Here is a 27,603-nt window from a genome sequence, read left to right as displayed (position 1 = left end):
TTGCCCCCCCCTTTTTTTTTTTTTTTGGTACCAGGAATTGAACTCGGGTCCTTGTGTTTGCAATGCAGGCCACCGAACTGCTGAGCTAAATCCCTGGCTCTAGCCTACCTATTTTGAGTCTTCATTCTTTTCTTAATATTTTGGAATATGTCCTTCATGTTAGGTGTTTTCCACCCGGGGAAAGATGTTGCTGTGTATTTCCCTATATCTATTTCTCTAGAAAATGTGTGACTGTCATCTGGCCTCTTCTGTGGTATCAAAGGCTTTGCCCAGCTGCCACATGGTCCCCAAGGAAGTGACGTTTCCACTGATAACATCTCAGCACAGGTGCATCAGGCTGGGCTCTGCCCCAGGAATGGCTCTAGGGAGGAAGAGGGACTGGACTGGCACACACTGCAGCTGCCTACAGCTCTTGGGCCGGGGCCCCCGGGCCTGCAGTCCTGGGAGCTCACTGTTCCTACATGTCCGTCCTAGGCCCCCAGAGCCACCCACTGGAGGAAACTTAGCATAACTAAAGACCCTCAGGAGAAAGGTCTCCAGAGCTGCTGCAGAACATGGCAAGAAGGATGGGATGAGTGTGTTGGAAGAGGGAGGGTCTGAGGGGAACTCACAGCCAGGTGTCTTTTGCCAAGATTGTCTATTGAAAATTGCAACAGGCACCGTTTTTGTCGATCACGCTTCACACATCCATTCTCTATAATTCAAGAGTCTAGGGCTTGAGTGAATTTCATGTTATTTGCTTTCTTGTGTCGGTCGGACCCAGCTCCCTGCTCTGCCCGTCTGTGAACACACGCACACGTGTACACCCAGCTGTTTTCACACACATACACGCAGGTCTGAGCATGCGTGTGGAGGCATCCTTATTGCAACCTGTCATGTCAGCGGCTACTTCCTTAAGATTTGTGCCATTATTTTTAAAGTGTCCCAGACTAGACAGAAGCCTGGCGGGAGCTGAGTAGGGCTGTACAGGTGGATTTTCTCTCAGGGTTCCTGATGACGCTTGGCTGCTGTTGGGTCCGTTTCACCATCTGGCACCCCTGGAACAAGCACACATCCGCCTCCTCCCAGACGGAGGATCTGTTCGCCCTCCAGCCTCACAAGTTACACTAGCAGACTTCCCAAGTGTCCCAGAAGTTCCGGGGATTTGGCTTTAAAGCTCACAGACTGCTTCTTGACCCAAGAAGCAGCGTAAATATTACTTGTCAGACCATATGTTTATAACATTTCCTTTGCAAATGCTGCCCACGCCACTCTGGCCTCCTCTCACTTGTGTGGACAGCGTGAGCAGAGCGCACTGGCGGTGAGGAGGAATCTTCACAGGTCTCAAGGCCGGGGCTGAGTACAGGCGAGCAGAGATCTTAACATGTAGTGTGCCTGCCTCGGGGCTGAGTGTCAGCCCCCGGCTCCAGCCCTTCAGAATTTCCGTTTAACAAGAGTTCCAAGGGGCAAATCACTGAGACGAGAGTTTAGGAAGAGAGACTAAGGCCTCGAAGGTTTAAAACATAAAATTTGTTTTTAATACTAAGGATTGAAACTAGGCCTTTCACGTTGAGCTCTGTCATTGGACCTTTCTGAATTCTTTGTTTTTATTTTTAATTCATGCTAAGTCAGTAAGTTGCCCAGACTGGGTTCCATTTTGCAATCCTCCTGCCTCAGCCTCCCCAGAGTGCTGAAATTTATAGTTATGCACTGAAAAGACAAAACTCCATGACCAAATATGGGTAGGATGCTATCGCGTCAGCATAGGTAAAGGTCATGTTCAGTAAAGCCATACGTTTATGAAGACTTCCTAAGATATTTAAAGCTTACTGGATTTTTACTGACTAGCTCATAAAATAGCCTCCAACTCTCAGTGACTTCAAATGTCCCAATTCCTTTCCTTTCCTTAAAAGATGCTCCCTACCACATGGCTTTTATTTCTGGGGGGAAGGGAGTGTCCCAGTGGACACTCAGGTAGCAAGGAGTAGCCATCGCCACGTCTTTATTTTATTTTTGCCAAGAGAATTTTTATTTTGCTTTCAGTTTCTCTCACCTTCATTGACGTACATACGCTTGGTCTGGGGGAGAGGAGGCCAACGTCTTCCTCTGTTTTCTCAAAGAGGTGATTTATCTGATCACCATTTGTCACGGAAACAGAAACACAAACCAGGGCTTGTTGACCACCTTCTTGCCCTAATGTTTCCCTTGTTTCCAGCCTGTGAAATTAGAGAAGTAAAAATCTAACAGTTCTAAGTCGCAGTGTCATAAGCCAGAAATACATCTTTCTTTCCTCTTTTCCAACATAATTCTCAAGCATTTCTTGGTTTCACTGTGACTATCACATACAAATCCCAAGGACCAAAGTGCTCCCACTGCATTAAATTTCCCAAAAAACAGAAAATGTTACCCTCTTTGGGAAACCAGTTTAAATAGCAGCTCTCTGTCCAAACGTGTTTCGAGGATGCCAAGGTGTGTGATATCTGATTCCTGCTGACCTTCACAGATGGACTTTTATGAACCCAAACTTCCTTGAATCTGAATTGTGACGTGGATGTATTTCCTATCCCGTGAACCGGGGCAGGTGGAAGGTGCCCAGGTTCCTGGGGTGAGTTCCCGTGGGGGCACTTGTGAGCTGCACCCCCTGTACCTCTTTCTCTGCAGTCTCTGCTTTCTCCCATACCTTTCTGCTGAGTAACCCACCACAAAACATGTTGGATTGAACTTTAGCTTCTGCCCTTCCTCCAAGCTACATTCTCCATGGCACTGTGCCAGTGGCAGGCGCCGACTGACAAAATGGATCATTGCTTCCTGGATCATTAAATGACAGGTGACAGGAAGAGACAGTGCATCCAGGTAGGAGCCATCTACCTGCAGCCTGTTGTCCATGCCCCCTTTGCCCAATCCTGCAGAAGGACCCAGTGGTGGGGACAGCAAGTGCCCAGTGTGCAGACTCTGGCCAGATGTCACCAGCTTTCATTGTCCTGGAACCAAAGTGCAGCTCCTGCTGGGTTCCTGACTATGACCCACACATCCCTCAGGACCAATTTATGTGATTTTAATGCATTTAAAATATTCTCTTCACTGAAGCTCAACTTGAGGAAAGTATGCATCTTATGGAGAGAAAGGGGGAGAGGAGATCAGTCATAAAATAAATCCTGGTTCCCAATGTAAAGTTTACACAATATAAAATAATTCACTTCCTCTCTCTTCAGTGAGTCAGTCCTGATGGCTTTTGTTGCCACAAAATAAATGTCTTGAAGATTTCAAGTACAAAAACCACTTAAACTTCCTCAGAAAGATCTAGTGTTTTTCTAAATAAACCCTAAAATCCTTCATAGTAGTACATGCCTGTAAGTCTAGCACTCTGGGAGGCTGAAGCAAGAGGATCTCAAGTGGGAGATCAGCCTGGGCAGCTTAGCAAGACCTTGCCTCAAAATAAAAAATTTAAAAAGAGGCCCAGGGATGTATAGCTTGCTGTGAATATCTTGGGTTCAATCCCCAGTACACAAAAGTAAATAAGTAAAATAATAAATCAACGAACACTAGGCTTAAAAATAAACACAGTGATGCATTTTAAGGCTGGTTTTTCTACCTATGAATTGTCGGAGGGTCATCAGAAACCCAGGCAATGATGCCTGGGGTTAGGACTCTCCAGTCTCATGAAGATCAGAACTGATTGTGATAGGAGAAGTCTCCTGGCGTGGGTAAATGCAGCGCCTAAAACTCAGGTCCACAGCCACAGCAAGAATGAACCCAAGCCAGGGCTACCCGAGGCTGCTGATGAAAGAGGCTTTGCTTCAAGGCGGCAGGCAGGAATGGGGTCTGGATCCTGGAAGAACCACAGCCCGTGACCCCAACCTGCTCCCATACCCCACAGGTGTAAACCAGTAGAAACCCTCCTGCATTTCAGGCCACAGATATTTTTTGCTCTCTTTTGAATGTGAACATGGCCATTTGTACTTATTAAACATCTATCTAAAAGTAAAATTGAAAGCAATTTTGAATTGTGGCTTTCTTTGTGGAAAGAGAGAGGAAAGAAAATCACCATCTCTTAGCGTCTGTCCATGTTGTATGCCATGCTGGACATTTTTGATAAATTATCTTCACAGCACGAGAGTCTTGTTTGGCAGAAAGTAAAACGTATTTGACAGCCACTGTGACCAAACAGTGACGTCCCTGGATGAAGGAGCAGGCGCAGGAGGGGAGGGTGTCAGAGTAGACCCAACTGTGGTGGGAGTCAGCCCCAGGCAAAAGGAACCTGTCCGAGTAGTGGGAACAACAGTGACTTCACCAAGTGACAAGTTGAAGGAAAGCCATCCAGCTCCAGAAGGAAATGAAATCCACCCCTGTCTGCAAATGACCAGTGCTCAAAAGATACAGAATTTATATGCAAAGAAAAAATAATTTTGACCCAACCGTAGAGCAGTTGGAAAAGCTAGGTTTACTTCCCTTTGGATTAAGTCTTCTCTCCCAAACTGCAGCCAGAGGAATCATCAGTGCAGGTTTATTTATCAGGTACTTATGAGCATGATCTTAATCCAGGTGATTTCTGGGCCACGGTAAGCCCACAGAGTTCCATTCTTAAAAACCGATACCCTATTGAAGGGTGCCCCAAAGCAAGCCCCCAATCCCAAGCCTCCAGCATGGCCCCCAGAATGCACTGCAAGCCTCTGAGCCTGAGGGGTCTTTGCACATCTTGTTCCCTCTGCCTGGACTGCCCCCAGCCCTGTGTGATGAAACCTAAAACATCCAATTAACCTTTAAAACCCAGCTCCTCCAGTGAGTTACCTGTCCCGGCTCCCAGCATCCTCCGCACCCCCTGGAGAATGCTTCTCACTTTCTCTCCACTCGCAAGACTTTTCATTCAGTTTTGCATTCCTGAGATCATAGAATTTTACCCCCATTATCTCTGCATCCCCAGTCCTGAGACAACTGCAATGAACCTCAAGAAGCAGATGATTTCTGCGGGATGTAAGTTAAAAGTGTTTGCTATATCACCACAGGCTTTGCCAGTCTTCCTGTGTGTTCGCCTCATGCCAGGCAGGTCCTTTGCTGCTTTGCTAAAATTTTGCAGTGTTTGGAAAAATTCTACATGCAGCACAGCAATTACAGAGCCTTGGATGTCACTCAGGGGCACTGTGAATTTGAGCTATGGTCCCCACGTTGTGACTTCCTCCCCACCGCTCACGCCTGGTAACAGAAAAGGGCAGAAGGCCCAGAGAGGCTCACAAAGCCCTGAACCTCACAAATTTCCCAACAAAAAGCCTCCGGGACTCGTCTCCTCCATCCTGTATCTCACTTCCCTGGATGGTCACATTCCAGGAATGAGACAGCGTGGGACAGTGGCTCCGTCCACCCTTCCACAAGGACGAGCACGAGCCCTCTCAGCCTGCTTTCTCCATCCTCCCCAAACTGTGGTTACGCTGATCTGTTTCAGAAGTTCTCTGTAACCTCTCTGACTCGTGTTCCGGAGGCAGCCGTAGCTATGTCCGCGGGCCACCTCCCGGGCCTCAGCCTGTCCCTCCGGCCAGCTCTCCTGCCTGCTCCGTCTCACACGCCCTTTGCATTGTCTGCCTGGCTTCTGCTGCCTCCTCAGCCCACAGTTTCCCCAACAAATGGATTCATTCTCTCGTTCCTGTCCTCCTTCAAATGCCCCAAGCATCTTCGGTGGTGTTTCAGCTGCAGTCTCTTTCTCTCCCTCCCTCTCCGGAAGCCACGCTTTCCTGGTACCTCGACTTTTCCCTGCAGATCTTTCCTGAGGATCCACTTGCCCCAGGCTCCTCTCTTTCTGAAGTTCTTTTTGGCTTATTACTAGGTTAGGCCTGCAACTGACATCTCCTGTGAAGAGACACCAAACCCATCCCAGGACCTGGTGGCTCTTCCCGGACCTACTCTTTACCCCAACACTGCTCTCAGCACACGGTGTTCGTAAACAAATACTCGGTGGTTGATTGGCATAAATGTTCAGCCTGCTGCTGCTGATGCAACTTCACGAGGCCCCAGTGTCACACCTGTGGAGAGGAAGCACTGATGTTCATGGTTCGTGGAAACTGTACATCCAGCCAGTCATGGTGGTATGTGCCGTAACCACACCACTGGGGAGGCTGAGGCAGGAAGATTACTCAGAGTTGGAGGCCAGCCTGGGCTACGTAGTGAGCTTGAAATACATTGCAAGACCCTGTCTCAAAATAAAACCTGCCAATCAATAAAAGAAAAAAGAAAAGAAACTAGCACATCCACTAGCCAGGTCGTGTGCACTTAACCAGAGTCTTCTTTGTTCTGACCTTTCTGTTGTTCGTAAGTGGTGGCGAAAGCAGATTTGCTGCCTGGTGTGGTGGGCTGGGTGCAGATGACATTGTGCAGCGCCCCTCCTCTGTCTCAGAACCCAGGCTGGCTGTGCTGGGCAAGGCAAAGGAATCATAGATGGGGGTTGGAAAGTTCTGCCCATGTAATTGGGTCTTACACTGAGTAGAGTTCAATATATAGCGAATGAATGTATGCCAGGTATGATCAAAACAGTGAATGCTCACATTTTTTAAACTGATTACAGTAAAAGACACATTGCCGTAAACTGCCCTCAAAACCCTCCCCCTTGTTTTGATCACATTTATCCCATTGCTCTTGCCACTTTCTGAAGCAGCTCTGGAGCCCTCTCTCTTGAGCGTCTTTATACAGTGACTGCTGCTGCTGCTGCGCGCCATCCAACAGAAAGACAGCTCGTAAAAGCATGATGCTGTGTCCTCATCCACCTTGGTCACCTGATCCAGCATCATGTGACTTCCGGCTCTTCACCAAAGTCAAAATGGCCAGCAAAGGGAAACATTTTGAATCCATTCAGGACATGGAGGCAGCCAGGACAGTGCAGCTAAAGACCCTCAGGAAAGAGGACTCCAGGGCTGCTGTAGGAAGTGGCGAGGATGATGGGATGGGTGTGTTGGAAGCAAGGGGGAAGATTTTAAAGGGGATTCATGGCAGTGTGTCTTTTACTGTAATACATCTTTTAAAATTTAAAGTCACCTTATTTCTTGATCATACCATCTGTGTGCTAATATGCCCATGTATAGTCACATGTGGCCATGTGTCCTGAGGTTTCAAGAGGACATTTACGGACAGGTATAATTTTGGGTCCCTATACCAAAGATTTGGGAAATCTTAAGCAACTAACATATCTTAAATTTTAATCTTTTTACGCATAAAATAGATGTGATAAAAACTTTTCCCCTACAGAACTGTTATGAAGGACAGTTACATTCTGGGACTGAGGCAGCATTGAGAGGAAGCCCCTTGCTGGCAAAAAAAATGTCTTCCTTCTCTCCCTGCCTTAACTACCTAATCATACTAAACCTTTCGGGTACAAGGAGAATCTAGACCTTTTTCGTCCACTTAGGAACTTAATGGCTGTCCGTTGTATTCCTGGTAAAAAGGAAAACTCAGATCACCCAGATGCATCCTAATCAAGTCCTTCACAAGAGATTAAATAGATTGTTCTCCCAGATTCACCAATCCTCTACCCCTGCTGTAGCATGCAGAGGTCTCCTGATGAAACATTCCCGGCTAGATCCAGATCTGCTCCTTATTTTTAAATAATACATTCGATTGCCTGGCCGTTCCACTGCCCTGGGACTAGCACCCTGTCTGGGACACACCGGGCACAGCCAGCAGCCCCTGGCACGGGCAGGACCCAGACACTGACCGCCTGCTGTCTATCCCCAGATGGACATGGACGCCGAGGAGAAGCGCCATCGCACGCGGTCCAAAGGGGTTCGAGGTACGTCCCTGTGCCCCCAAAATCAGCTCCCGTCACCTTGGTCCTGCTGAACCACTCTAGGGTTCACTCTGATGCCCTCCCTGCTCCATCCTTTTGGTGATTTCCTGTGAAGAGGGGCAGTGGTGACAGGTGATACGTCCTGACCTATCTTCCATCTCTCTGCAGTTCCCGTGGAGCCGGCAGTGCAGGAGCTGTTCAGGTCAGTGTTTGGTGGGTAAAGCGCGTCCCCACTTGCTGTTTCGGAAATTCATGCCTTACAGCGGGCCGGCTGTGTTCTCAGGTCCCTGGGCAGCCTGCTCATGCCCTGCTGCACGGATGAGATTTATCCCCCAGACCCGCTAATAAAAAGCACCCGCCCCCAGCCCGGGCTGTGTCTCTCCTTCGGTCTGGGCTGCCCCTCCCTCGGTGACCGAGAAAGTTTCAGTCTTCCCACCCGTAGCGCCTGGCACCTGTATAACCGACTCTTTCCTGTTGCAGCTGCCCCACTCCTGGCTGTGATGGCAGTGGTCACGTTAGTGGCAAATATGCGAGACACAGAAGGTAAAGCCTGCATTTTTCACGGTGTCCTGTCTGATGTGACTTAGGTAGCGAGCCACCCCACAGATGGTGGACCTGTGTGGGCAGGTGTGCTCAGGAAACAAGGTGTGGGCCATTTTCTTTGTCCCCTCTCACTTCTCAGAGTCCCTCCAAGAAGCTGTCTTTGTGCTTTTGTACACATTCTCAAACCACAAGCCACTCCAGCACCTCACAGGCAGAAGTGGTGGTATCCCTAGGATGGCTGTGATGAGACCAGCCTTGGGCTCAGTCCCTCTGTGTGTGTACACAGTGCCCAGCCTCCTACGGCACCGGGCTTCCCGCTGTTCATGGGGATGGCATGTTCCTCCTTCCTTGATTTCTCATTCGGGAAACTGGAGAGGATAAATTAAAGTGTAATCCACTGACCTGCCTGTGGGAACTCCAGTTTTACCCATTAAGAAAGCAGGCACTGTCTGGGTGTCACTCTCTGGGTGTTGCAATCCCAGAACCCTGGGAGGCTGATGCAGGATTGCAAGTTCAAGCCCAGCCTGGGCAACTTAGTGAGACCCTGTCTCAATATAAATGAATGAAAAGGCTGGGGATGTAGCTCAATGCAAAGGCCCTGTTTCCAATCCCTGGTATCACACACACAAAAAAAAGTCTTGGGAGATGCAGCCCAAGCATGTCACTAGGCAGTGGCAGGAAGAGGTCATATGTGGGAGATGGTAGGACAGATCGTGCCGGTGGGGCTTTGAGGACAAATGACTCTGTTATTCTGGTAAATAGTGGGACTGTGGGTCCCTATGGGATGGGCATAGATGTCTGGAAGGTAAGGTGACACCACAGCTGGTCTGTCTCCCGGCCCTGGACGGCAGTCACTCAGGCCCAGCTGCACGGTTGCCACTGGGAAGTATGTTCTTCACTGTGACGTGAACGTGGCTGTCCATCTCTGGGGAGATTTTTGTCGTGATGGGCGAGAAGGGAGGATAGGCTACAGCACATCCTTAGCTCGTTTTTCTCAGCTTCATTCTGTCCTAAGAAACCCTCAGCAGCCAGACTTTTGTTACCCTGGACTCTGTGGCAGGGTCCTCCACAGTAGCCAGGGTGACCACTTCTCACTGTGACACGCTCTGCTTCCTTTCCACTGGAGCACTAACTTGTGGGTAAAATACAGCAATTATTTTGATTGCCCTTTAGTAAAAAAAAAAAAAAAACAAATCAAAGGAAAAATTACACATTACTCCCCAATTCCCCATGCTGGCTTAGAAGGAGACAGGGAATTTTTTAATGAGCATCTATCCTGAAACGGTTGTCTGACTTTCCCTGCACGTAGCAGAGGAGCCGTGGGGCATTTTATCCAGGGAATTTTGTAACTTACATCATTCCATGGAATCTATTATAATTCTTTTTACTGCATAAAATCATGAATTACTGAATCATGTTTAAGGATTTTATTGCCTAGTGAAGAAAGTATGTAAGTTCCTGATGTAGTTGTTTTAATATAGGTGCACTATATTCTCAACAGAAAACAAGTTAGCAAACCCTGAGTGAAATCTATGTCCCTCGGTCATGTCTTGAATAGTCAGTAGTTAAACTTTATCATACTGATAGAAAAAGAAGTTACTAACTTTAGCTAAAAAGTTATCATTGGGTTTGAGCCAGTTGTGATTTTACAGAAAAGATCATGAAGTTTCCAACACATCATTTCAAACATTTGAGTAATTTTTATGTTATTAACATGCAATTGTTGGTACATATCAATGGGGTACATTAATATTGGGCACAGTGTGCTCTGCTCAAGTCCAAATAATGAGCCTTTGCCTCTCCTGATTACACCTTTATCAAACGTCCATATTCTTCACTAGGGGCACTGGGTTCAGATGCGGACTGACGTGTCCCTGTGTGGGGTGTGTACGCATCTGTTTGAGACGTCTGCTTCTCTGCCGCAGACAAATGTTACTTAGAGCCCAGCTTGGAGGTTCACACCCATAGGGACCACAGCAGGAGGGCAACTTAACAAGACCCTGTCTCAAAGTAACAAATCAAACAGGCTCAACTGAGAACTCAACTGAGTTCAAGTCCCAGCCCCACAAAATGAAACCAGAACCAAAATGATGCTCATATTGAGCTAAGCGCAACTGGTCCCCACCCTTCTTTTTTGCTTTGGTGCTGATTCATGACCACTGAAGCCCACAAAGTTTGCCAATCAGGTGGGGTGTCAGGGAGGACTCAGAAACACCCGATTTGGAAAACTGTTTCAGTGACATTTTTATTCAACTTCAAGAAATGCCATCATTTTTAACCATGATTAACATTATTTGAATTATTAGAATTCCTTTTATTTAATATAAATTGTTCATTCGGAAAAATGATATAGTATACTGTAGTTGAAGATGAACTATCGCAAGTCTGGACACCCAGATTCTAGTTTTCCCTGTACGATGAATTGTCTGAGGGATTGGGACACCTATGGTCTCTGGTGTCCTCCAGGTGCCAGTGAGAGCTGTGGGCTTTGCTGTCTAAAACCAAGAACCATTCAAAAGTGACATCGTTCAAATGTGACATCATTTCAGAAGTGACGTCATTCAGAAGTGATGTCAGTCTAGAAGTGATGTCATTTGGAAGTGGTGTCATTTGAAAACAGCAGCATTGTCCCAGGCTTCTCTTGGCAGGACATCTTGTGAAGGGAACCATTTGTTTGATGTCTATACATTATCGGTAATTTCTAACTAAAGGATGGTCTTTTAAGCTAAAAAATACTATTCCTCGTTGTGCGAGATAAGACTTGTATATTACAACGTCTTCTATTTGCTGTTTCGAATGTGGAGGATGTAGATTACATCTGGCTTTGTTTTATGCTGGTTTTAAATGATTAGCTGAAGACAAAAATCCTCTGACAGCCGCTGACCCCATGACTGGCACACACCTGGCAGTGCAGGTGTGACAGTGACATTGGTGTGACTCCTGACATCACCAGAACATTGGGGCTTTTTACCCATGACAGGAGTGTGAGCCCTGGCCTCGGCATCAGTCTTATGACAGGCAGATGTGTCACATCGCATATTCAGCTTAAGGCCACTGTCTCGTCTTGCTCATGTGCCCCCCACTGTGGCCCCCAAAGACATTATCTCCATATGCTAAAGAGTGTTTGAAAGTGCAAAAAATCATTTGTGGGGCCAAGGATTTAGCTCAGCAGTTCCGCCACCTGCCTTGAAAGCGCAAGGTCCCGAGTTCGATCCCTGATAGGAGTAAGATTATAACACTTACTTTTGGGATGTTTTGTATTAATTCCAAGATAAGCAGTGGGTAGACATTTATTTGTGTTATAGCCCATAAACAATTTGTGGTGGCCAGTAAGATCATGTCCAATAGCATGGTTATATGGTAAATCTAAAAGATCAATTAGTAACAATAAAAGAGAAGTGAACACATAATTTCTCCAGAAATCCGGGATATAGCAGGGTTCATATAATACTGCTTTCAGTGTGAGTCTTCTGACAGCCAGAGCAATAACCAGAAAGGTAAATGAGAGAGGCCACTGTCTAGGAAATCTGGCTTCTTGGTTTTTTACTCCATTGTTCCACTTCTGTACACATGGCTCAGTATATTCTACTACTCTGTGTGCTTACGGCTTTTCTTAAAGTGCACTTAGAGGTAGCCAGAAACATTTATGCATCTCAAACACTGCATCTCAAAACTCTAAGCATAGTTTCATTTTTCAGATAGACAAACTAAACCAAAGTCAAGTTTTACATCCATGAGCCTGAAAAGGAAACCTCCCGACTGACTTGGCTCTCTTCACCTGTGTTACCTCCTACCTTATTGCTCAAGCTGGCTTGTGGGCAAATAAGTATTTAAAATGCCAAAGACAAGAGCCCTCTCGTGTGTCTGCAGCTGTATTCTGGTGGACTATTGGTAGAAATAAAATGGAATACTCAGAAGGCACCAGACATGGCACTGAGGATGTCGCTGAGTGTACCCCCTGACCTTCCCAGGCAGGGAGGCCTCCAGTCTACACACCAAGGCTGGGAGGCCAGCGCTGGCCCCCCGCTACCTGGCTGGTCCTCAACAGTGGACACAAGCAGAGGGGTGGGGCTCAGAGGGGAACCCGGGGCTCTGCGTCTCCCATGGCATGGCCCATTCCGAATATTAATACCCTCATTCCAGTGGGGACGTGGGCAAAGAATCCATACCCATCAGCTGGACTTGTTGTCATTCAATGTAGTTCAGCTCCCTGGCCAAGAGGTTCACAATGTTTTATGGATACTGAGATATAAACTAAAAAACCAAATGTCACACTATTTTCACAAAAACTTATATTTACCCTTAAAATAATAGTTCATTGTTATCAAAGCTTTTTGAACTTTCCCAATGAAAATTGAAAATAAGAATAACCCTAAATATATTACTGTTTACTACTGGGTAAATACAGGAATTGAAATCTTAGATTTATCTGTAATAATTACACACATATTGGAGTATTTTATATGAATTGGATGTGCTTACTATTCTATAATAATTTTTGCAGAAATCTCCAATGTGTGAGAGAGAAAGGGAAAATGGAGAGAGGAATTTATAGCATGGATTCATTTTTTTACATATCTGTTTGTGATCCTTCTAAATTTATTTCTTTTTTTTTTTTTTTTTTGTAGTGGAGATCAAACTCAGGTCCTTCTGCTTGCAAGGCAGGTGGCAGAACCACTGAGCTAAATCCCCGGCCCTATTTCTTTTAAATTTAACGGATTTCATTTAGATTTATCCTTCACTGCAATTTTTTAATTACCTGCTTGTCATGCATCGGGCTCTGAAAAAATATCCAACCAGCTGATACTTGAGCTTTGGGATCTGCGCACACCCAACAGACACTCTGAAGTTTGGCGCTGGGTCTTGGTATTATATCTCAATCCTTCCCAATCTAGAAAACACTGAGCTAAACTATTTAATTTGCAACTTTCAGATGAAAAGCTTCGAATGGTAGCTTTTCTTTTTTATTAGAAAATGATTAGATGCTCCCTGGCTTTTTGTGTGTCTTCCTTCTTTGGAATTTTTTCCATTCCATATACCTTTCCGCCCACCAGCGTGATTGCCAGGCGGCGGGCACTGTGAGTAATTGCCTGTCTTCGCAGGAGCTTGCCGGGGAGCCAGTGGAGGGCTTGCTTCCTGATGTATGCACGCCTCATTTGGATTCTGCCAACAGCCTCAGGGTGATATTATTCATGCCTTGACAGAGAGCACTCACTAAAAGCTTTGGAACAGAGCCAGGTACTGGCTAGGAGATAGCAGAGCATTGCAACTTGCACTGAGAACAGCATCCATAATCCAAAAAGAAAAAAGAAGGGGGAAAGATACAGAAAGGAAGACACAGAGAAATAGGACTTCCTTCCTTCTACCCCTCTCTTGCTCTTACTGGTTCCTCGTAGATAGAAATTTCATTTGCACTGAAATGAAATACCCTGCAAATAATTGCATGTCTTCGTAACCACACTTGAAAGTTGAACACAATTTTCTGCGTTTAATTGCAAAGCTGATTTTAATTAGCAAGGCCCTGCATGTGAAAAATGAAGATCTACTTGGATGTGCAGAGCCCGCTGCCCTGCGTTCCGGCTGCTCTCATTAATGGGTGGCTGCCGTGCCACAGGCATCGCGGGACCCTCGGGAGGGATCTGAGACGTCACCTTGCCAGCCGTCGCCCAGCCAAAGCTCCATGGCACGCCCCCTCTTGGCTCTTTGTCAGCGGCGTCAGAAAGCGGGGGTTAGAGCCACCAATCTCCAACATTCACTCAAGAGCAGGGCACAGGGACGCACAAAGAAGAATCATTGAGGTCAAGATATTTATTCGGGTGAGGTCACAGGGTCACTGCCGATCTGAGGCCTTCCAGAGAGCTGTGTGTGCGAACATGAAATCCAGGCACCATCTTTTTGGGCTGCAGTGGCAATTAGCCTTTGTTTTCACAATAAACCCTTTATTTGAGAAACAGTCTTGGCCGTGAACCTCAGTGAATGCTCCGCTGCCGCTGTCCACAGCACAGTGGACACACAGACCCAGGCTTTCCTGACTTGGTCACCTGGTCTGGAACCCATTCACCAGTTCAGGGGACCTGAGGCCAGGAAACAAAACATGCAATGCATTTCAGTGCCTATTTTTGATGTTTGATGAAATTACATAAATATATTCTGTGAATAATTGCACATTTAGAGGGAAAGCCTCCTCCTGTTTTCATATCAGTTTCTAAAAACATTAAGTGGGGAACAGATAGGGAATTAATAATGATAGGGTTTTTGTTGGCCAAGTCTAGATTTAGCAATTATAATCTTGTCCTGATTTCTTGACTAATGATTAAAAATATATAAATTTGGCTTTGGAACACAAGCTGTGTACTAGAAATGGGTGTGCAGGGCCGCTACTGTCCGGGGTTCACACACCAAGAAGCTCACCATTCAGTTCACCCCTCCACTGGCTGTGTGGGGGCTATGAGGGGTATGTAGCAGTCACCCCTCAATCCTGCCATGCTGAGATGGGCCCCTACAGTGGCAGTGGGGTTCACAGGCAGGACACAGTAGTGAGCAGGCCAGCATCTACCCCTGAGACTCCAAGCCAGGTCTCCCTCCTTCCATGGGACCTGGTGGTGACATGGTTTACACTTGTGCGGCCACCACATGCTGGCCAGCAACAAGAGAAGTTTGTGAGCTGCATCTGCTCTGAAATGAGGGCAGCAGGAGCAATCAGGGGCCTATAGAGGACATTTTACGTGATGGAATCTCATGAGGGAGAGGTCACATTGCTCCAGAGAGGTAGCCCTGATCCTTCCTGAGGGAACAGTCCCCGACTTGCTCACCTCCATTGGCCCCACCTCTTCACACCACCACCCCAGGACAGAATCCCAGCAGGTGAACCTCGAGGCCGAGCCACCTCCAAACCTTCACAACCACTGGAGATTTTTGGAGAAACCATCAGTATGAGCAGCAGTGCCTATAGTTGTTTTGTTTTGTTTGAAACAGTATCTTGCTATGTAGCTCAGGCTGGCCTTGAACTCACTATGTAGCCCCAGGCTGGCCTGAAACTCGGGGATCCTCCTGCCTTAGCCTCCTGAGTACTGGGTTTAGAAGCATGCCCCACATGCCTGGTTTGTACCTCATTCTTCATATCCATACATCGGATGTCATCGTTATTACTGTTACCGTCAGCGTTTACATTCACACTTGAAGACCTCAAGGGAATCAAGAAGATGTTCTGAACAATGGATAGAAAATGATTTCTTCTCTCTTCCCTGCCCTGCCCTCCACTGTTAGACCCCAAGTTATGATCACAGTGCCAACTTCAACATACTCTTCATCCTCAAATTAGTTAAAGCTTCAAAGGAAAGAAATGCTACCTTGGCCATAGCATGGTCTCGGTGCCATGGGATTTTAGCTCTTCATCTGTGTGAGATGGGATGTTACCAGCTGCAGGGCACAGAAGCCTTACCTCAAACTAGCTTAGAAGATGCAGATCTGGTGGCCACCAAGACCCCAGAAACGCCCCTGTATTTTTTAGGCTGATGGGATCCCATGATCTTCCCGTCATTGAGGAGGTAGGCTCACCTCATAATGCCAGGCCCCCTCTGGAGCTGGGGGCTGATTGCCTTCCCCTCGCCCATGCTGAGACTTCCCTGCCACCTGGGAACTTGCTAGAAAGGCTTCTGAGACCTGCTGCATGAAAATCCTGGGACACCGATGTTCTCCACTGAGAGTACTCCTCAGGGAACAGGCCTGGAGTCCTACCGAGACAGCATCTGTAGGGATGTAGGGGAGTGTGTTCTGGACCAGCAGCTCACATAGCCACATGCATGCTGAACTGAAAATCAAAACATCCCAGAAAGACAAAAGGCCCACATTCACCCAAAACGGTGACCATGCACGCTAGGGCTGCCTCACACACCCATCCCATCCCTGCTCCTGTCAGAGACACAGCTGGTGGCCTGAGGAGTCCCAAATCATGATGCAGGATGGTGAACCAGAGCTAGAATTCACATTGAGCTGCAGACCTGAGGTTGCCTCGGGGTGGGGTGTCCTTCAGCCCTCCTGGATGCAGAGCATGGCAGCACCCAGCATCCACCCGGCCAAGAGGTGCTGCCTCCCGTGGGAGGGACAGGCATCCCAGCTGGGAGGGTGACTTTGATCAGGACAGAATCACCCTCCTCTCCCCTGTGCTCCCACTCTGGATTTGTGCACCTGACCATCGAGGATAGCTCAAGAAGGATGCAGCAGCCACTTCTCTGGGGAAGGAGAGGCCCAGCCCAACCTAGCCTTCTACTTGGAACCCGCTGGGCAACCCTGGGGAGTCAGAGCTCAGATACCATCGGAGTGCACTCGGCGGGCGCCTGGTGTTTCTGCCTGCAGCCTGCCCAGTGGCTCTGCACATATCCAGGGATGGCACCTTCCTCTTTGTCTCTGAGCAGTCTAGGTGACCTGTCACATCCTCCAGGCTGCACTCTGCAGGCGTGAGCAGTGTCTAACACTGTCTAACAGCGCCAGAGAACCGCTTCCCACACAGAAGTATTCATTTCCTAAAACCACAGGGAATGAGGTCGTGAGCCTCCTGGGGGAAATCATCTTCATCATTGCAATAATTTGTGGGGACTGGCAACTTCACCCTCAGCCAATCAGCCGGCCCCCACGTCGCACAGGAGTGCAGAGAGGATGCAGGTCCTGTGCTGGCCCAACCCACAGGACAAGACCCGGCCTCACCCTGCCACCCAGCCGGGATTGCTCTGTTGCTGGGCCTCACTGGGGTGACCAGGACATGTGCCCACCCCATGCCCAGTTCCCTGTGTCCAGCCTGATTAACTAGCACAGTGCTGGGGCCCCCAACCTCAGAAGTAGGCTGGGGCTTCCCCACTCCCTAGCCTTTTCCTCTCAGCCTGTGGGAGGCCAGGCAGGGGGATGAGAGTGTGCAGGGGGCTGGCAGCTCCCCATCCACCTAGTGCTCCGATGTAATGAAAGGTGGTTCTTCCCTCCTGCACAAGGAGGCCCCTCTTTGACTCCATAATGCTTCGAGCCACAGTCAGTGACAGCTATGGGGGCCCCCTAAAACACCTCACAGTTTGCAGGCCATGTTGCTGGTTCCCCCATACAGAAAAAGAAAACAGTGCCTACTCCGGCCTTTGCAGTGCTGGAGGGTTGATGAGTGGAAGCAGTGTGTGACTGGTCAGCAGGCCCAGCACTGAGTCTTCCTTGTCTCCTGGAGACCGAGGCCTGCACCAGGCACATCAGACACAGCTGCCCAGCACTGACTGGGTGTGTAGATAGAGGCCTGGGGGAAGCCCTGCTCTCCAGGAGGCTGCATGAGGAGGTCACAAGCTTGAGCCCAGCCCTGGCCACATAGCAGCTTAGCAAGACCCTGTCTCCAAATCAAAAGAACCAGGGATGGAGCTGGCATGGAGACCTTGGACTGAATCCCAAGTATAGGAAAAAGGCAAGACAAGGCCAAGAGAAGGTGGGAGGTCTGTTGTTACCCCTGAAATGCTGAAAGTCATTGATGTGGACCATTTTAGTTAAACATCTAAAAACATATATTAATACCAAACAAGTCTGTTGAGTTGAGATGTTTTCATTAGAAAATTTTACCCTTTTTTTTTCCTAGAGTGAAAAACAGAAAGCAAAGACAATTTATAGTGCTTTGGAGGCATTTTCTTAGAGCTATTTTTGCTGTTACTCAAGCGCTAGACCTGATTATCATAGGAAAGTGCTTTGCAAGGTCGAATCCTAGTGATTCAGGTCTGAGGTGACCCTAGAGGCTCTGCATCTGGGACAGGTGAGGCCTCTCTGCCCACCCACATCCCCAAGGAGGGCCTGTTGAGGTCCTCAGTTTACTCTGCTAATTCTGCTGCTGCCGCTACCGAGCACCAGGCCCTCCAGAGCACACAGGGCACGCCAGTGGGACAGGGACAGACATTACCAGCACGGCGAGGTACCAGCGTCTCAGACTCAGGCTCCATGATGAATTTAGGAGACAGGAGCCGGTGATGGGGCTGTGCTTCCAGATCAGCATCTTAGACCACAGCTTCTTTATTTCAGAAACAACAATTATTTGGGTTGGGAACTGCACTCAGGCAAGTTTAAATTGCTCACAGCGCTTCCGGCTGGGTAGAAGACAAAGGAGGGGGCTGAGAATGCTAAGGAGGAGGCCAAGGCCATTGTGATGCTCTAACTCCTGAATGCCAACTGCGCACCCAGCTCTGTGTCCAAAACGAGAGGACAAGAACACGGCCCCCGAGAGAAGCCGGACATCAGGAGACAGCGTCTGACAGACAGGAACACACCTGCCTTCAGACCTATGGGAGCAGGCTGTGCTGGGGACACAGGTGGAGGGCTGTCAGGAAGGCAGCACACACACAAGTGCCACGTGAAACCCTGGAGCTGGGATTCTGGTCTCATCTGGCCAGAAAAACAGAAAGCAGCAAGAGGGGAAGGAAGTTATGTGGAAGGCTGTGGGCACAGGAGCCAGGGTGCCCACACAGACCCCCACATCCAGGTGGGTACAATGGGTGACAGCTGCCACCTGACGGATGCAGACGCCGCCACGCAAGAGTCCCTGGTTGACCACACAGGACACACAGGCTGAGCAGGTGCTTGAGCGGCTGAGACAGAGAGTCCCAGGGCCCACCCCATCAGGACCCGCAGGGACCCAGCCAGGGGCACTAGGAGCCACGTGGTGATCCACAGACAGCTGCTTCCACACGCAGGGACTCATCTCCTCGCCACAGAAGGACTGGAAACAGCTGTGAAACCATCCACAGTCCCTGCCTGGCTCAGGCAAACTGATTCTGCCCCAGGACCCAAGACAGAATAAAGTGGCCACGAGCTGCAGATAGACCTTCAGGGTCAGGACCGCCACACATGGAGGCCTCTTGCTCCCCTCGGGGACTCCATGGTGACATCCACTTCCGAGCCAGCAGGAGGCCAGGATGCCGACCCACCCTTCAGGCCAGCCTACAGGAAAGAACCTGAGAGGGTGGACACAGGCAGCGGCAGTGCCCTGAGCTCGTCCCCTGCCAAGCGTGGGAGGTTCCCAGCCATCCTCAGGTGTGGCCCAGGATAGTGAGCGCTCTCGATGCTGAGGAGCTTCTCTGACTAGCTGTAAATATACCCCCTCTCCTCAGCCCCTCTGAGGGCACCGGAGACCCCTTCCCTGTCCTGGGATTCCAGAAATTGCAGCTGAAGACCCAGGAAATATGAGACCTACCATGATAAAGCCAGCAACACAGAAACTAAGGAGGCTATTTTTTTTTAAAATCCATTTCCCAAATAAAAGTCTGAGAACTTTGCATTTTGTAGCCCTGAGATTAGTTTTCCATTACAAGGTGGTGCGGGTAGGCAGTTCCTAAGAAAATTGGTGGGGGGAAAAAAGATTCTTGTCTAGTTAGTATTATTAAATATGGAGACAGATAAAATGGCTTTAGGCACCATGGTAGGAGCACAATCTACAGTCAACCAATTAGGGAGCTGGAAGCCAGTGATTTTATTTTTAAGCTGAGAAAGCACCTGCCTGATTCTCTATGCGGTAGCTGCCTCCTCTTCCTCGGGCCCCTTCAGCAAATTTTCTGCAGATATGGAAGAAACAGTAGTCCATTTCTTTGCAAAAGGAAACGTTTTACAGCTTTGATCTCATTTGTGAGTGCAGGGATCTAGCCAGGTCTGGTTGCGTGTGACAACAACCCCCTAAGAGTGTCACCTTCTGCAGGGCAGAGGCCAGGGTGTGCAGGGGACACTCTGAGAGCCATGGGGACCTGCTGGAAACATGCTGTAGCCTGCTCACCAAGGCATCCCATCAATTCCCCTGAATAAGTGATGCACTCATTTAAACATGAAGATCTAAGAGCCACACTGAGGACCTACTGCGTGCTGGGTCTGCACTGCAGGTCCATCTCTTCTGTGTGTTCGCAATGGCTCAGGCAGCTTCCCCAGGACCAAAAGAGAGGCTGAGTGTCTCCAACCGAGCTCAAGGAGAGGAGAGCCCGCTGGGTTTGTCATATACGGAAAGGTAGATGGAAGTAGGTAGGCAGATATAGATAGATCAATGAGATTGATAGATAGATATAGATGATAGATACATAAAATGGTGGAAAATAGTTGTAGATGGTAGAGGTGGAAATAGCTGACTGGGATAGGACTATAGCTACATACATGGGTGGATGACAATATAGAGATAGAAAAGGTATAGATAGATAGATAGATAGATAGATATAGATAGATAGATAGATAGATAGATAGATAGATAGATAGATAGATAGATGATAGCAAGTGACACATGGAAGACAGGCATAGACTCACACACTCATTTGCCACACATCTCAGGACCCCACTCTCAGCCCACACACACACAAGCCACACCTGAACAAGCCAATGTTTTCTCTGTGACCCCCAGAAGTTCCAAGTGCCAGCCGCTCCACTGTCTGCCACAGAAGCCAGGATGCTACAGGTACAGCAGCCACAAGAGCCTCCAAACCGCTGGCTGCTCCCTCCGCTCACAAGGCCCAGTTTCTGGGACACAGGAAAGAGATACAGAGTTCAGCGCACACGAGGACTAGGACAGCAGGACCCTTGGGGATATTTTCAACTTGTCCTTGAAGCAGTTTTCTCATACCACCGCACTCCATGTCTTTTTGGAAAACAACAGCATTTTCTGTTGCTTTCCCAGAGATGATTTTGTCAAACAGAGAACTGCCTGTTCAAAACTGGTATCGTCTGTCACAAGAAAATCTGACCTGTTTTACCAACTGAGTTTAGGGGGGGAAGAAAAAGACCATCATGTTCTAGAACGGCATGTAGAAATCCAAGTCGTGTTTCCACGTGTGGTGTCAGACGAAAGTAGAGGAGGCCATGAGAAATTCTTGCACAAGTAGTTCTGATGGTCCCCTGAAAAGCAAACAAATAGAATCAGAACACCTGTATCCAGGCCAGCCATGGTCTGTAATGAATATACAAATACACAGCTTGTACTTCACCGTGCCGCAGAAATTAAAATCAAGGAGCTGCCACGGTGAAAATATTTCTGAATCCTCTTTGTAACAACCAGGTCTGAGAGCTCATTATTGTGGCCTGCTGCTCAATAAACCACAGAGCAATTTTGGAAATGTATGTGGAGCAAAAGCTTATGTTTTACTTGCAATAACTTATTAGAAAATGCACACTTAAGAAGATTCATGCTTCTGTGGAAGCATATTATGTCAGAAGAGAGTATTGTGTGCCTGAGTATGTATAATTTTTATACATAATACTTATATATGATCATAAGCAAGATCATAATTCTTTGACATAGGAATGTTCAGTTATATTACTCCACTACCAAGTCAAGGATGTGAATTAAACATCTCGTCTGTCAACTATCAAAATTTTCAATATTTCATAATGGAATAATTTCTTGCTGACCACATCAAGACAGAATAATCTTCCTGGAACATCTAAAGAGGGGGGGTCTAGCATGCACTTGAGAGGGAATAGGGAGTTACACTAGTAAGATCAAAATGTATGGTGAATGTTTACCTTTTTTGAAAATTTATTATGGTAAAAGACACATTGCCCTGAATCCCCCTCATAATCCCTCTGACTTTGCACCCACTCATTCCATCGTCCTTGCCACTTTCTGCAGAAGCTCTGGAATCCTCTTTCCTGAGGGTCTTTAATTACACTGTCCTGGCTGCCTCGATGTACTAGCTGCCTCAGTGTCCTGAATTGATTCAGAATATTTCCCTTTTCCTGATCATTTTTACTTTGGGGAAGAGCCAGACATCACCTGAGACCAGATGTGGTGAATAAGGTGGATGAGGACACAGCAACATGTTTTTACAAGTCAGCCTCTCTGTGGGATGGCGCTCAGCATTCGCCATTTTTCGGATCACATCTCATGAAGACCCTCAGGAAGGAGGACTGCAGAGCTGCTGCAGGAAGTGGCAAGGATGGTGGGATGAGTGTGTTTGAAGTGGAGGTGAGTATTGTAAGGAAAAATTCATGGCAGTGTCTTTTACTGTAAAAATTTTTTATTAACATTCACCGTATTATTTTTTATCATACTGCATACATCCAGGAGGGTGAGAGGAAAGTAAGAAAGTAAGGAGGGGAGGAGAGAAAGAGGCGGGAGAAAGGAAGACCTTGTTGGTGCCAGTGGTGGTAGTGTGACTATCACAGGGGTTTGAATCATGTCGACTCTCAGTTTTAAAGGCCCGGAGACACACATGGAAGGGAACAGAGAAAGAGGAGATGAATATTGTAAGAGCATCAAGAATAAGAAAACAGAGGGCTGGAGATTTAGCTCAGTAGCACCAGCATGTGCCTGGCAAGTGCAAGGTCCTGAGTTCAATCCCCAGTTCCCAACCCCCCCCAAAAAAAGAATAAGGAAATAGATATAAAAGAATCCTCTCAACTGCCAGGGAAATGAATCCCCTGAAGGGCTAGTTTACAAATGTCCTGAACATTAATCTGAACTCCATCCACCCCAAACTAGGATATCACCTCAGAGGTGACATCACCAAGGGCCGCCACAGGCTTGAAGGTATGCCTTTACCCTCTTCTTGGAGTCTACTACTACTTTTCTTGGGCAAAAGGAGACTAAACGTTAGTGGTCATTTTATACTTTATTTGATTCTTTGAATTATTATCCAAGGAAATGATTCTTTAATAATAGGCAACATCATTGCAAGACATTTTTCAAACAATTTCTTAAAAAGCAACACTTGGCCTTCCAGAAATTTGTCTGAACTCCCTAAGCAGAAAAATCAAGTTAAGATTTTTTTGTTGAATCTTTTAAATGCCTAGAACATTTATACCACCTTCAAACTAAAAATGTATGTGCGTGTATGTGTGTGTGTGTGTGTGTGTGTGTGTGTGTGTATAATTTTCAAATCAACTAAACCTTTGTTAGCAACCCCCTATACAGAGAATAAAAGAACAAAATTGAGAAAATACATTAATATGTAGCTGAAACCGAATTGGTTTTGTTACCATGTATGTTATTGAAAAGATGTACCAGGAAGTTGGAAATACTAGTGCTTTAATTGAATCATTCAATGATTTTAAATTACTTGTAAAGTATTTTTAAATGCTTCTTATGTATTCTAGAGTTTTATGAGAATAACCCTTTAAAAGTTTAATGGTAAGAGGCAGTGTCAATTGTACTCATGACAGGAGGAGAGGAAAAGCAAGAAACAGATACTTCAACTTTGGCCAGCCCCTACCACCCCCCAGCATGCTGATCTTGAGGTACTTGCATGTGTTGCGTGCCACTGGATGGCACAGTAAAGTAGAGAAGAACCCTTGGGCTGTCCCAGGCCCTGTAGTTCAGCCACCTCAAGTGGGTAGCTTGGGGCAGCTTATCCTTGTAGTGATATGGCTATTTATTGTGTGTGGTACTAGAGATTAAACCCAGGATCTACATAAAACACATTAAACACTGAGCTATATCCCCAGCCCTTTTTTATTTTTTCTTTTGAGACAGGGTCTCATTGAGCTGCCCAGGCTGGACTCCAACTTGCCACCCTCCTGCCTCAACCTCCCAGAGTGCTGGGATTACAGCCTCCCACCCCTACCCCAACACTTTGTCCTTAATGTTATTCTAGGCCTCAGACCCATTAAGAAAAGACCTACTTTCATGGATATGGATGTGATCTGGCCTTCCAGGGCCCGGGGGGGTGGGCTCTTCTGCCCCAAGGATGCCCCAGGGGTTGGGTGGGTTTTGTCTTCAGTATGGTGGCCCCTCTCTCCCCTCTTCCTACACCCCAGTGACCAGAGGGGATGACCACTGAGCTATGATAGTCACAGTAGGGACAGTGGGGGCTCCCAGGCAATAGTGCCAGCCTCAAGAGAACCACAGCCACCACCTCCCATGGGGCATGTCCAGCAGACCCCTGCGCTGCCCACCTGCCAGCCGCATTCTGCACAGGAACCTCGAACTTGGCACCTGCACCAGCCAGTCCTTTGTGCTTCTTCCCATCAGTGCCCGGCCCCACTATGCACCAGGCACATCCTTGTTCTTGACTGACCCCAGTGGCTCGTTTTTCCAAGCCCAAGCCACCAACCTGCCACCTGATGTCACTCCCCAAAGGGCCACCTGTCCTCTTCCAGTTCACTCCATACTTACCAGCCCATAGCAGTTTCTTCGGTGCTGATCCAGTTGTGTTGTGTCAGTCCTCAAAACTCTGGGGGCCTCCTAGAACCTTAGATGACACCAACAACCCTGTTATGACCAAGGGAGCCTGGGTGACCGCTACCAGCTCCATCTGTAGCCTCCTGGCTCTCCCAGGGCCGCTGCACCCACCCGCTCCCTCCACCTCTCCTTGTTTCTGTCTCTCTCTGCCCTTCCCATGTTGGTTCCCTGTGTCATCCTCTCCGTCCCCTCCTTCCCTTCCCTTGTGGAGCTCTCCACCGTGCCCCTTGAACTTAGTGCTTGGGTTTGCACCATTCATTAAAATGTTTCCTGAACAAATCATGCAAACAAATTCCCCAAAACTGTTCATCCAACAAATACTTACTGATTACCTGAGGGCTCCACATGAAAGGGTTAGAGCAACTGCATTCCTGTTCCATTGGATCCTTGCCCAGTGAGGGATTAGGACACCTCATCAGAAGCCAGAAAACCAAGACAGGGACACACAAACACGTGGAGTCACCCTGTGTTCTCTCCTGTGCAGCCCAAAGCACAGTACTCAAGCCCTGTGTCCTTGGCAGTGGGGTTGTGAGAGTGAATCCTAGGCTGGCCTTGTGGATTAGTAGATACGAACCAGGAAACGATCTAGAAAACGCCAGGCCCTGGGAACTGCCGTGACTTTAGTGTTAACTGCACTGCGTTTACAATTCACCGCTCCAGAATTGTGCTCTCCATTATTTCTATCACTGCAAAGTATTTCCGTTAACCTTGACTTGATCAGGACTCTTCAATTAATACATGAAAACCAACATCCACAAAAAGATCATGAAGAATCCTTCGTGGTCTCTATGTGGCGAGGCCAGGAGACACACGAGAGATGGGGGGCAGTGGACACTTCTCCCCCCATTTGAATTAAAATTGGATGTAAGCAAACGTCACGTAAGAGACCCCTAGAAATAACACAGAAACCAGGCTCGAGGCCCTGGAATCCCTGGGATTTGAAGCATGTGCACTCACTGAGGAAACTTCTTGGGGTCTGGCGGGAAGGACTGAACTCTGTTTAAACCAAAATCAGAACAAAGGGATCACAAAAGCTGAAGAAACAGCTACAAGATGTTTTGAAGGGTGCCAGAGAATGCGGAGACGTTCTAAGAAGAGCAGAGCTTGGAGGAGCGTGGGGAAAATGTAATGTGATCTTTCATTTGCCACTGTAAGTAGCTTAAATGGGGTCACAAAACTGAAGCCCAGATTTCTCATTTCTAATTCAGCATTTATTTCCCTTCTCGCTCCACTTAAAATTCTTGGGACTTTCTTTCCTGCTGCCAGGCACTAGTGAATTATAGGAAGCCTGAGGGTAACATTTAGCATAATTCTGTGAGCTAAGGTCACTGCTGGTTTTCATGGCTGGTGTCTGCATTACGAATCTCTTCATGGATTCAATCTGGAAAAATTAAGCTGAGCATGGTGGTGCGTGCCTATCATCCCAGCTCTAAGGAGACTGAGGCAGGAGGATTGCAGGAGTTCAAGGCCAGCCTGGGCTACATAGCCATTTCCTGTCTCCAAAAAAAAAAAAAAAATCTGTAAAAGTTGTAAGAGATGACTTTTTCAACAACAAGACTTAAGTGACCATTATCTTCTGAGTAATGATACTTAGTAATTCTTTGATGTTTCAACTGTATGCAAAGAAATATGCCATGCAATTTTATGATTTTCAAGTGCTGCATTTTTTTGTTTGGTTTGTACCTGGGATCGAACTCAGGACTTTGTGCTTGCAAGGCAGGTGACAGAACCATTAAGCTAAATCCCGGCCCTGCATTTTCTATAAAGTGAGAAGAATATAAGGAGGATATGAGTGGCACCTTTGTGTCACCACGTTGCAGGCATCAATGGTCATCCAGGGTCGCCTTGGAGCCTCAGGTCGCCCCTCTGCAACTTGTGTCCCCACACCACCCTGTCCCTCAGGACCAGTGAGTGTGACTGTGCTGTGTGCTGTGGACACAGGAGGGCTCAGCAGGGAACCTTGAGCTTCCTTCCACATCACAGTCCTTCCTCCACTCCGCGCCCTCAGCCCCTTCCCTGTGGTGTCCAGCGCCATCTCCGTCAGTGTGCTGGGCTCTCACAGGTCTGTCCACAGAACTTGGTGTGCGTATGGAAATGTCGCCTCTCTGCTCCACCCCACGGGTAGCCACTCACCTCACATAGCAGTGCCCTCGAGAAATTAAATTTTTAATTTTCTTTCATGTTAATTAAACAGCTGCTTATGGCTAGTGGATGCTGCACTCTGAAACATGAGCCTTGGTTAAGCACCTGCCAGAGGCTGTTTGGTGACCCCAGTCTCGTGTGAGTGCACTTCATTCTCCCACAAGCAGGAGAACTATGGTTCACTCCTTCTGTGACATTCACCGAGCACCTGATGCTAACCAGGTCCCTTAGCCAGGATGGGACACACGCAGCCTGGGGAGGCCTCAAGAGTCGCTTGAGAAGCAGCCCTGGGCACAAATTCCAAGTCCACTGAGCTTGAAATCTCTCTGCAAGGGAAGATAAGAACAAAAGCCAAGTTGATTGCTGAGGTCCTACCTTGGGGACAGCTTCCCGGGTAACACAGGTGCCCAGCTGGAGCTGAGTGTGCCTGCGGTCAGGTGACAAAGTGATGAGGTCCCCTCTTCCTCCCTTTGGGTGCCACCCACCTGGATCACAGACATGGCATCCCTAGGACATAGCAATTCTCTCCCGTAGGCCCCTGGGGATCCAAGGTGACCCTGGACACACATCAATGCCTGCAGCATAGTGACACGATGGGAGGCCACTCACACCCTCTCCCGCATTCACAGCAATGTATGCCGCCCTGGAAGACCACAAATAAGCCTGCATTCAACATGTTCCAGAGCTGTTTTCCAGAGCTTCCCTGTGACATGCCCTAGGCTTTCACTGCAGAGCCCAAGGACCTCTGTCACTCTGAGCTTGGTCCTGAGTCCCGACCCGTCATCCTCGTAAATAGAATGAAATGTGCTTGGAGCTTGAATGTTGTGATCATATTGAAAGTAGACACAGGAATGTGCCATCAGCAAGAAGGAGCCACACAGACACGGGACAGAGGGAAGTGGCATCTAGAGCCATACGTGGTTGGAGGTGCAATTTTATTCACACTACCTTAAAAGAGGTAGAGAAATCCGTGAGCACCCCTGTAAGTTGGCCGGAAACACGGGACATCTGAGCAGGC

The 27,603-nt window shown here is 47.8% G+C and overlaps 1 protein-coding gene across 16 annotated transcripts in view; it reads left to right on the top strand.

Moving 5' to 3' along the window:
- Myt1l (myelin transcription factor 1 like) overlaps positions 1–27,603 on the top strand; it is a 382,656-nt gene that overhangs the window by 250,674 nt on the left and 104,379 nt on the right. For all 16 annotated transcript variants that reach the window (XM_010629088.3, XM_010629085.2, XM_033756162.1 and 13 more), the window contains exons 6-8: positions 7,693–7,747; positions 7,913–7,946; positions 8,225–8,287. In XM_010629088.3, the coding sequence (XP_010627390.1) occupies positions 7,693–7,747; positions 7,913–7,946; positions 8,225–8,287 (152 nt within the window). The remainder of the gene's footprint in view (positions 1–7,692; positions 7,748–7,912; positions 7,947–8,224; positions 8,288–27,603) is intronic.

This window comes from Fukomys damarensis, unplaced genomic scaffold, assembly GCF_012274545.1.
Source record: "Fukomys damarensis isolate Sample0158 unplaced genomic scaffold, DMR_v1.0_HiC HiC_scaffold_25, whole genome shotgun sequence".
Classification (NCBI taxonomy): Eukaryota; Metazoa; Chordata; class Mammalia; order Rodentia; family Bathyergidae; genus Fukomys; species Fukomys damarensis.
Note: the sequence above shows the minus strand (reverse complement) of the source record. Positions and strands in the feature narration are given on the sequence as shown.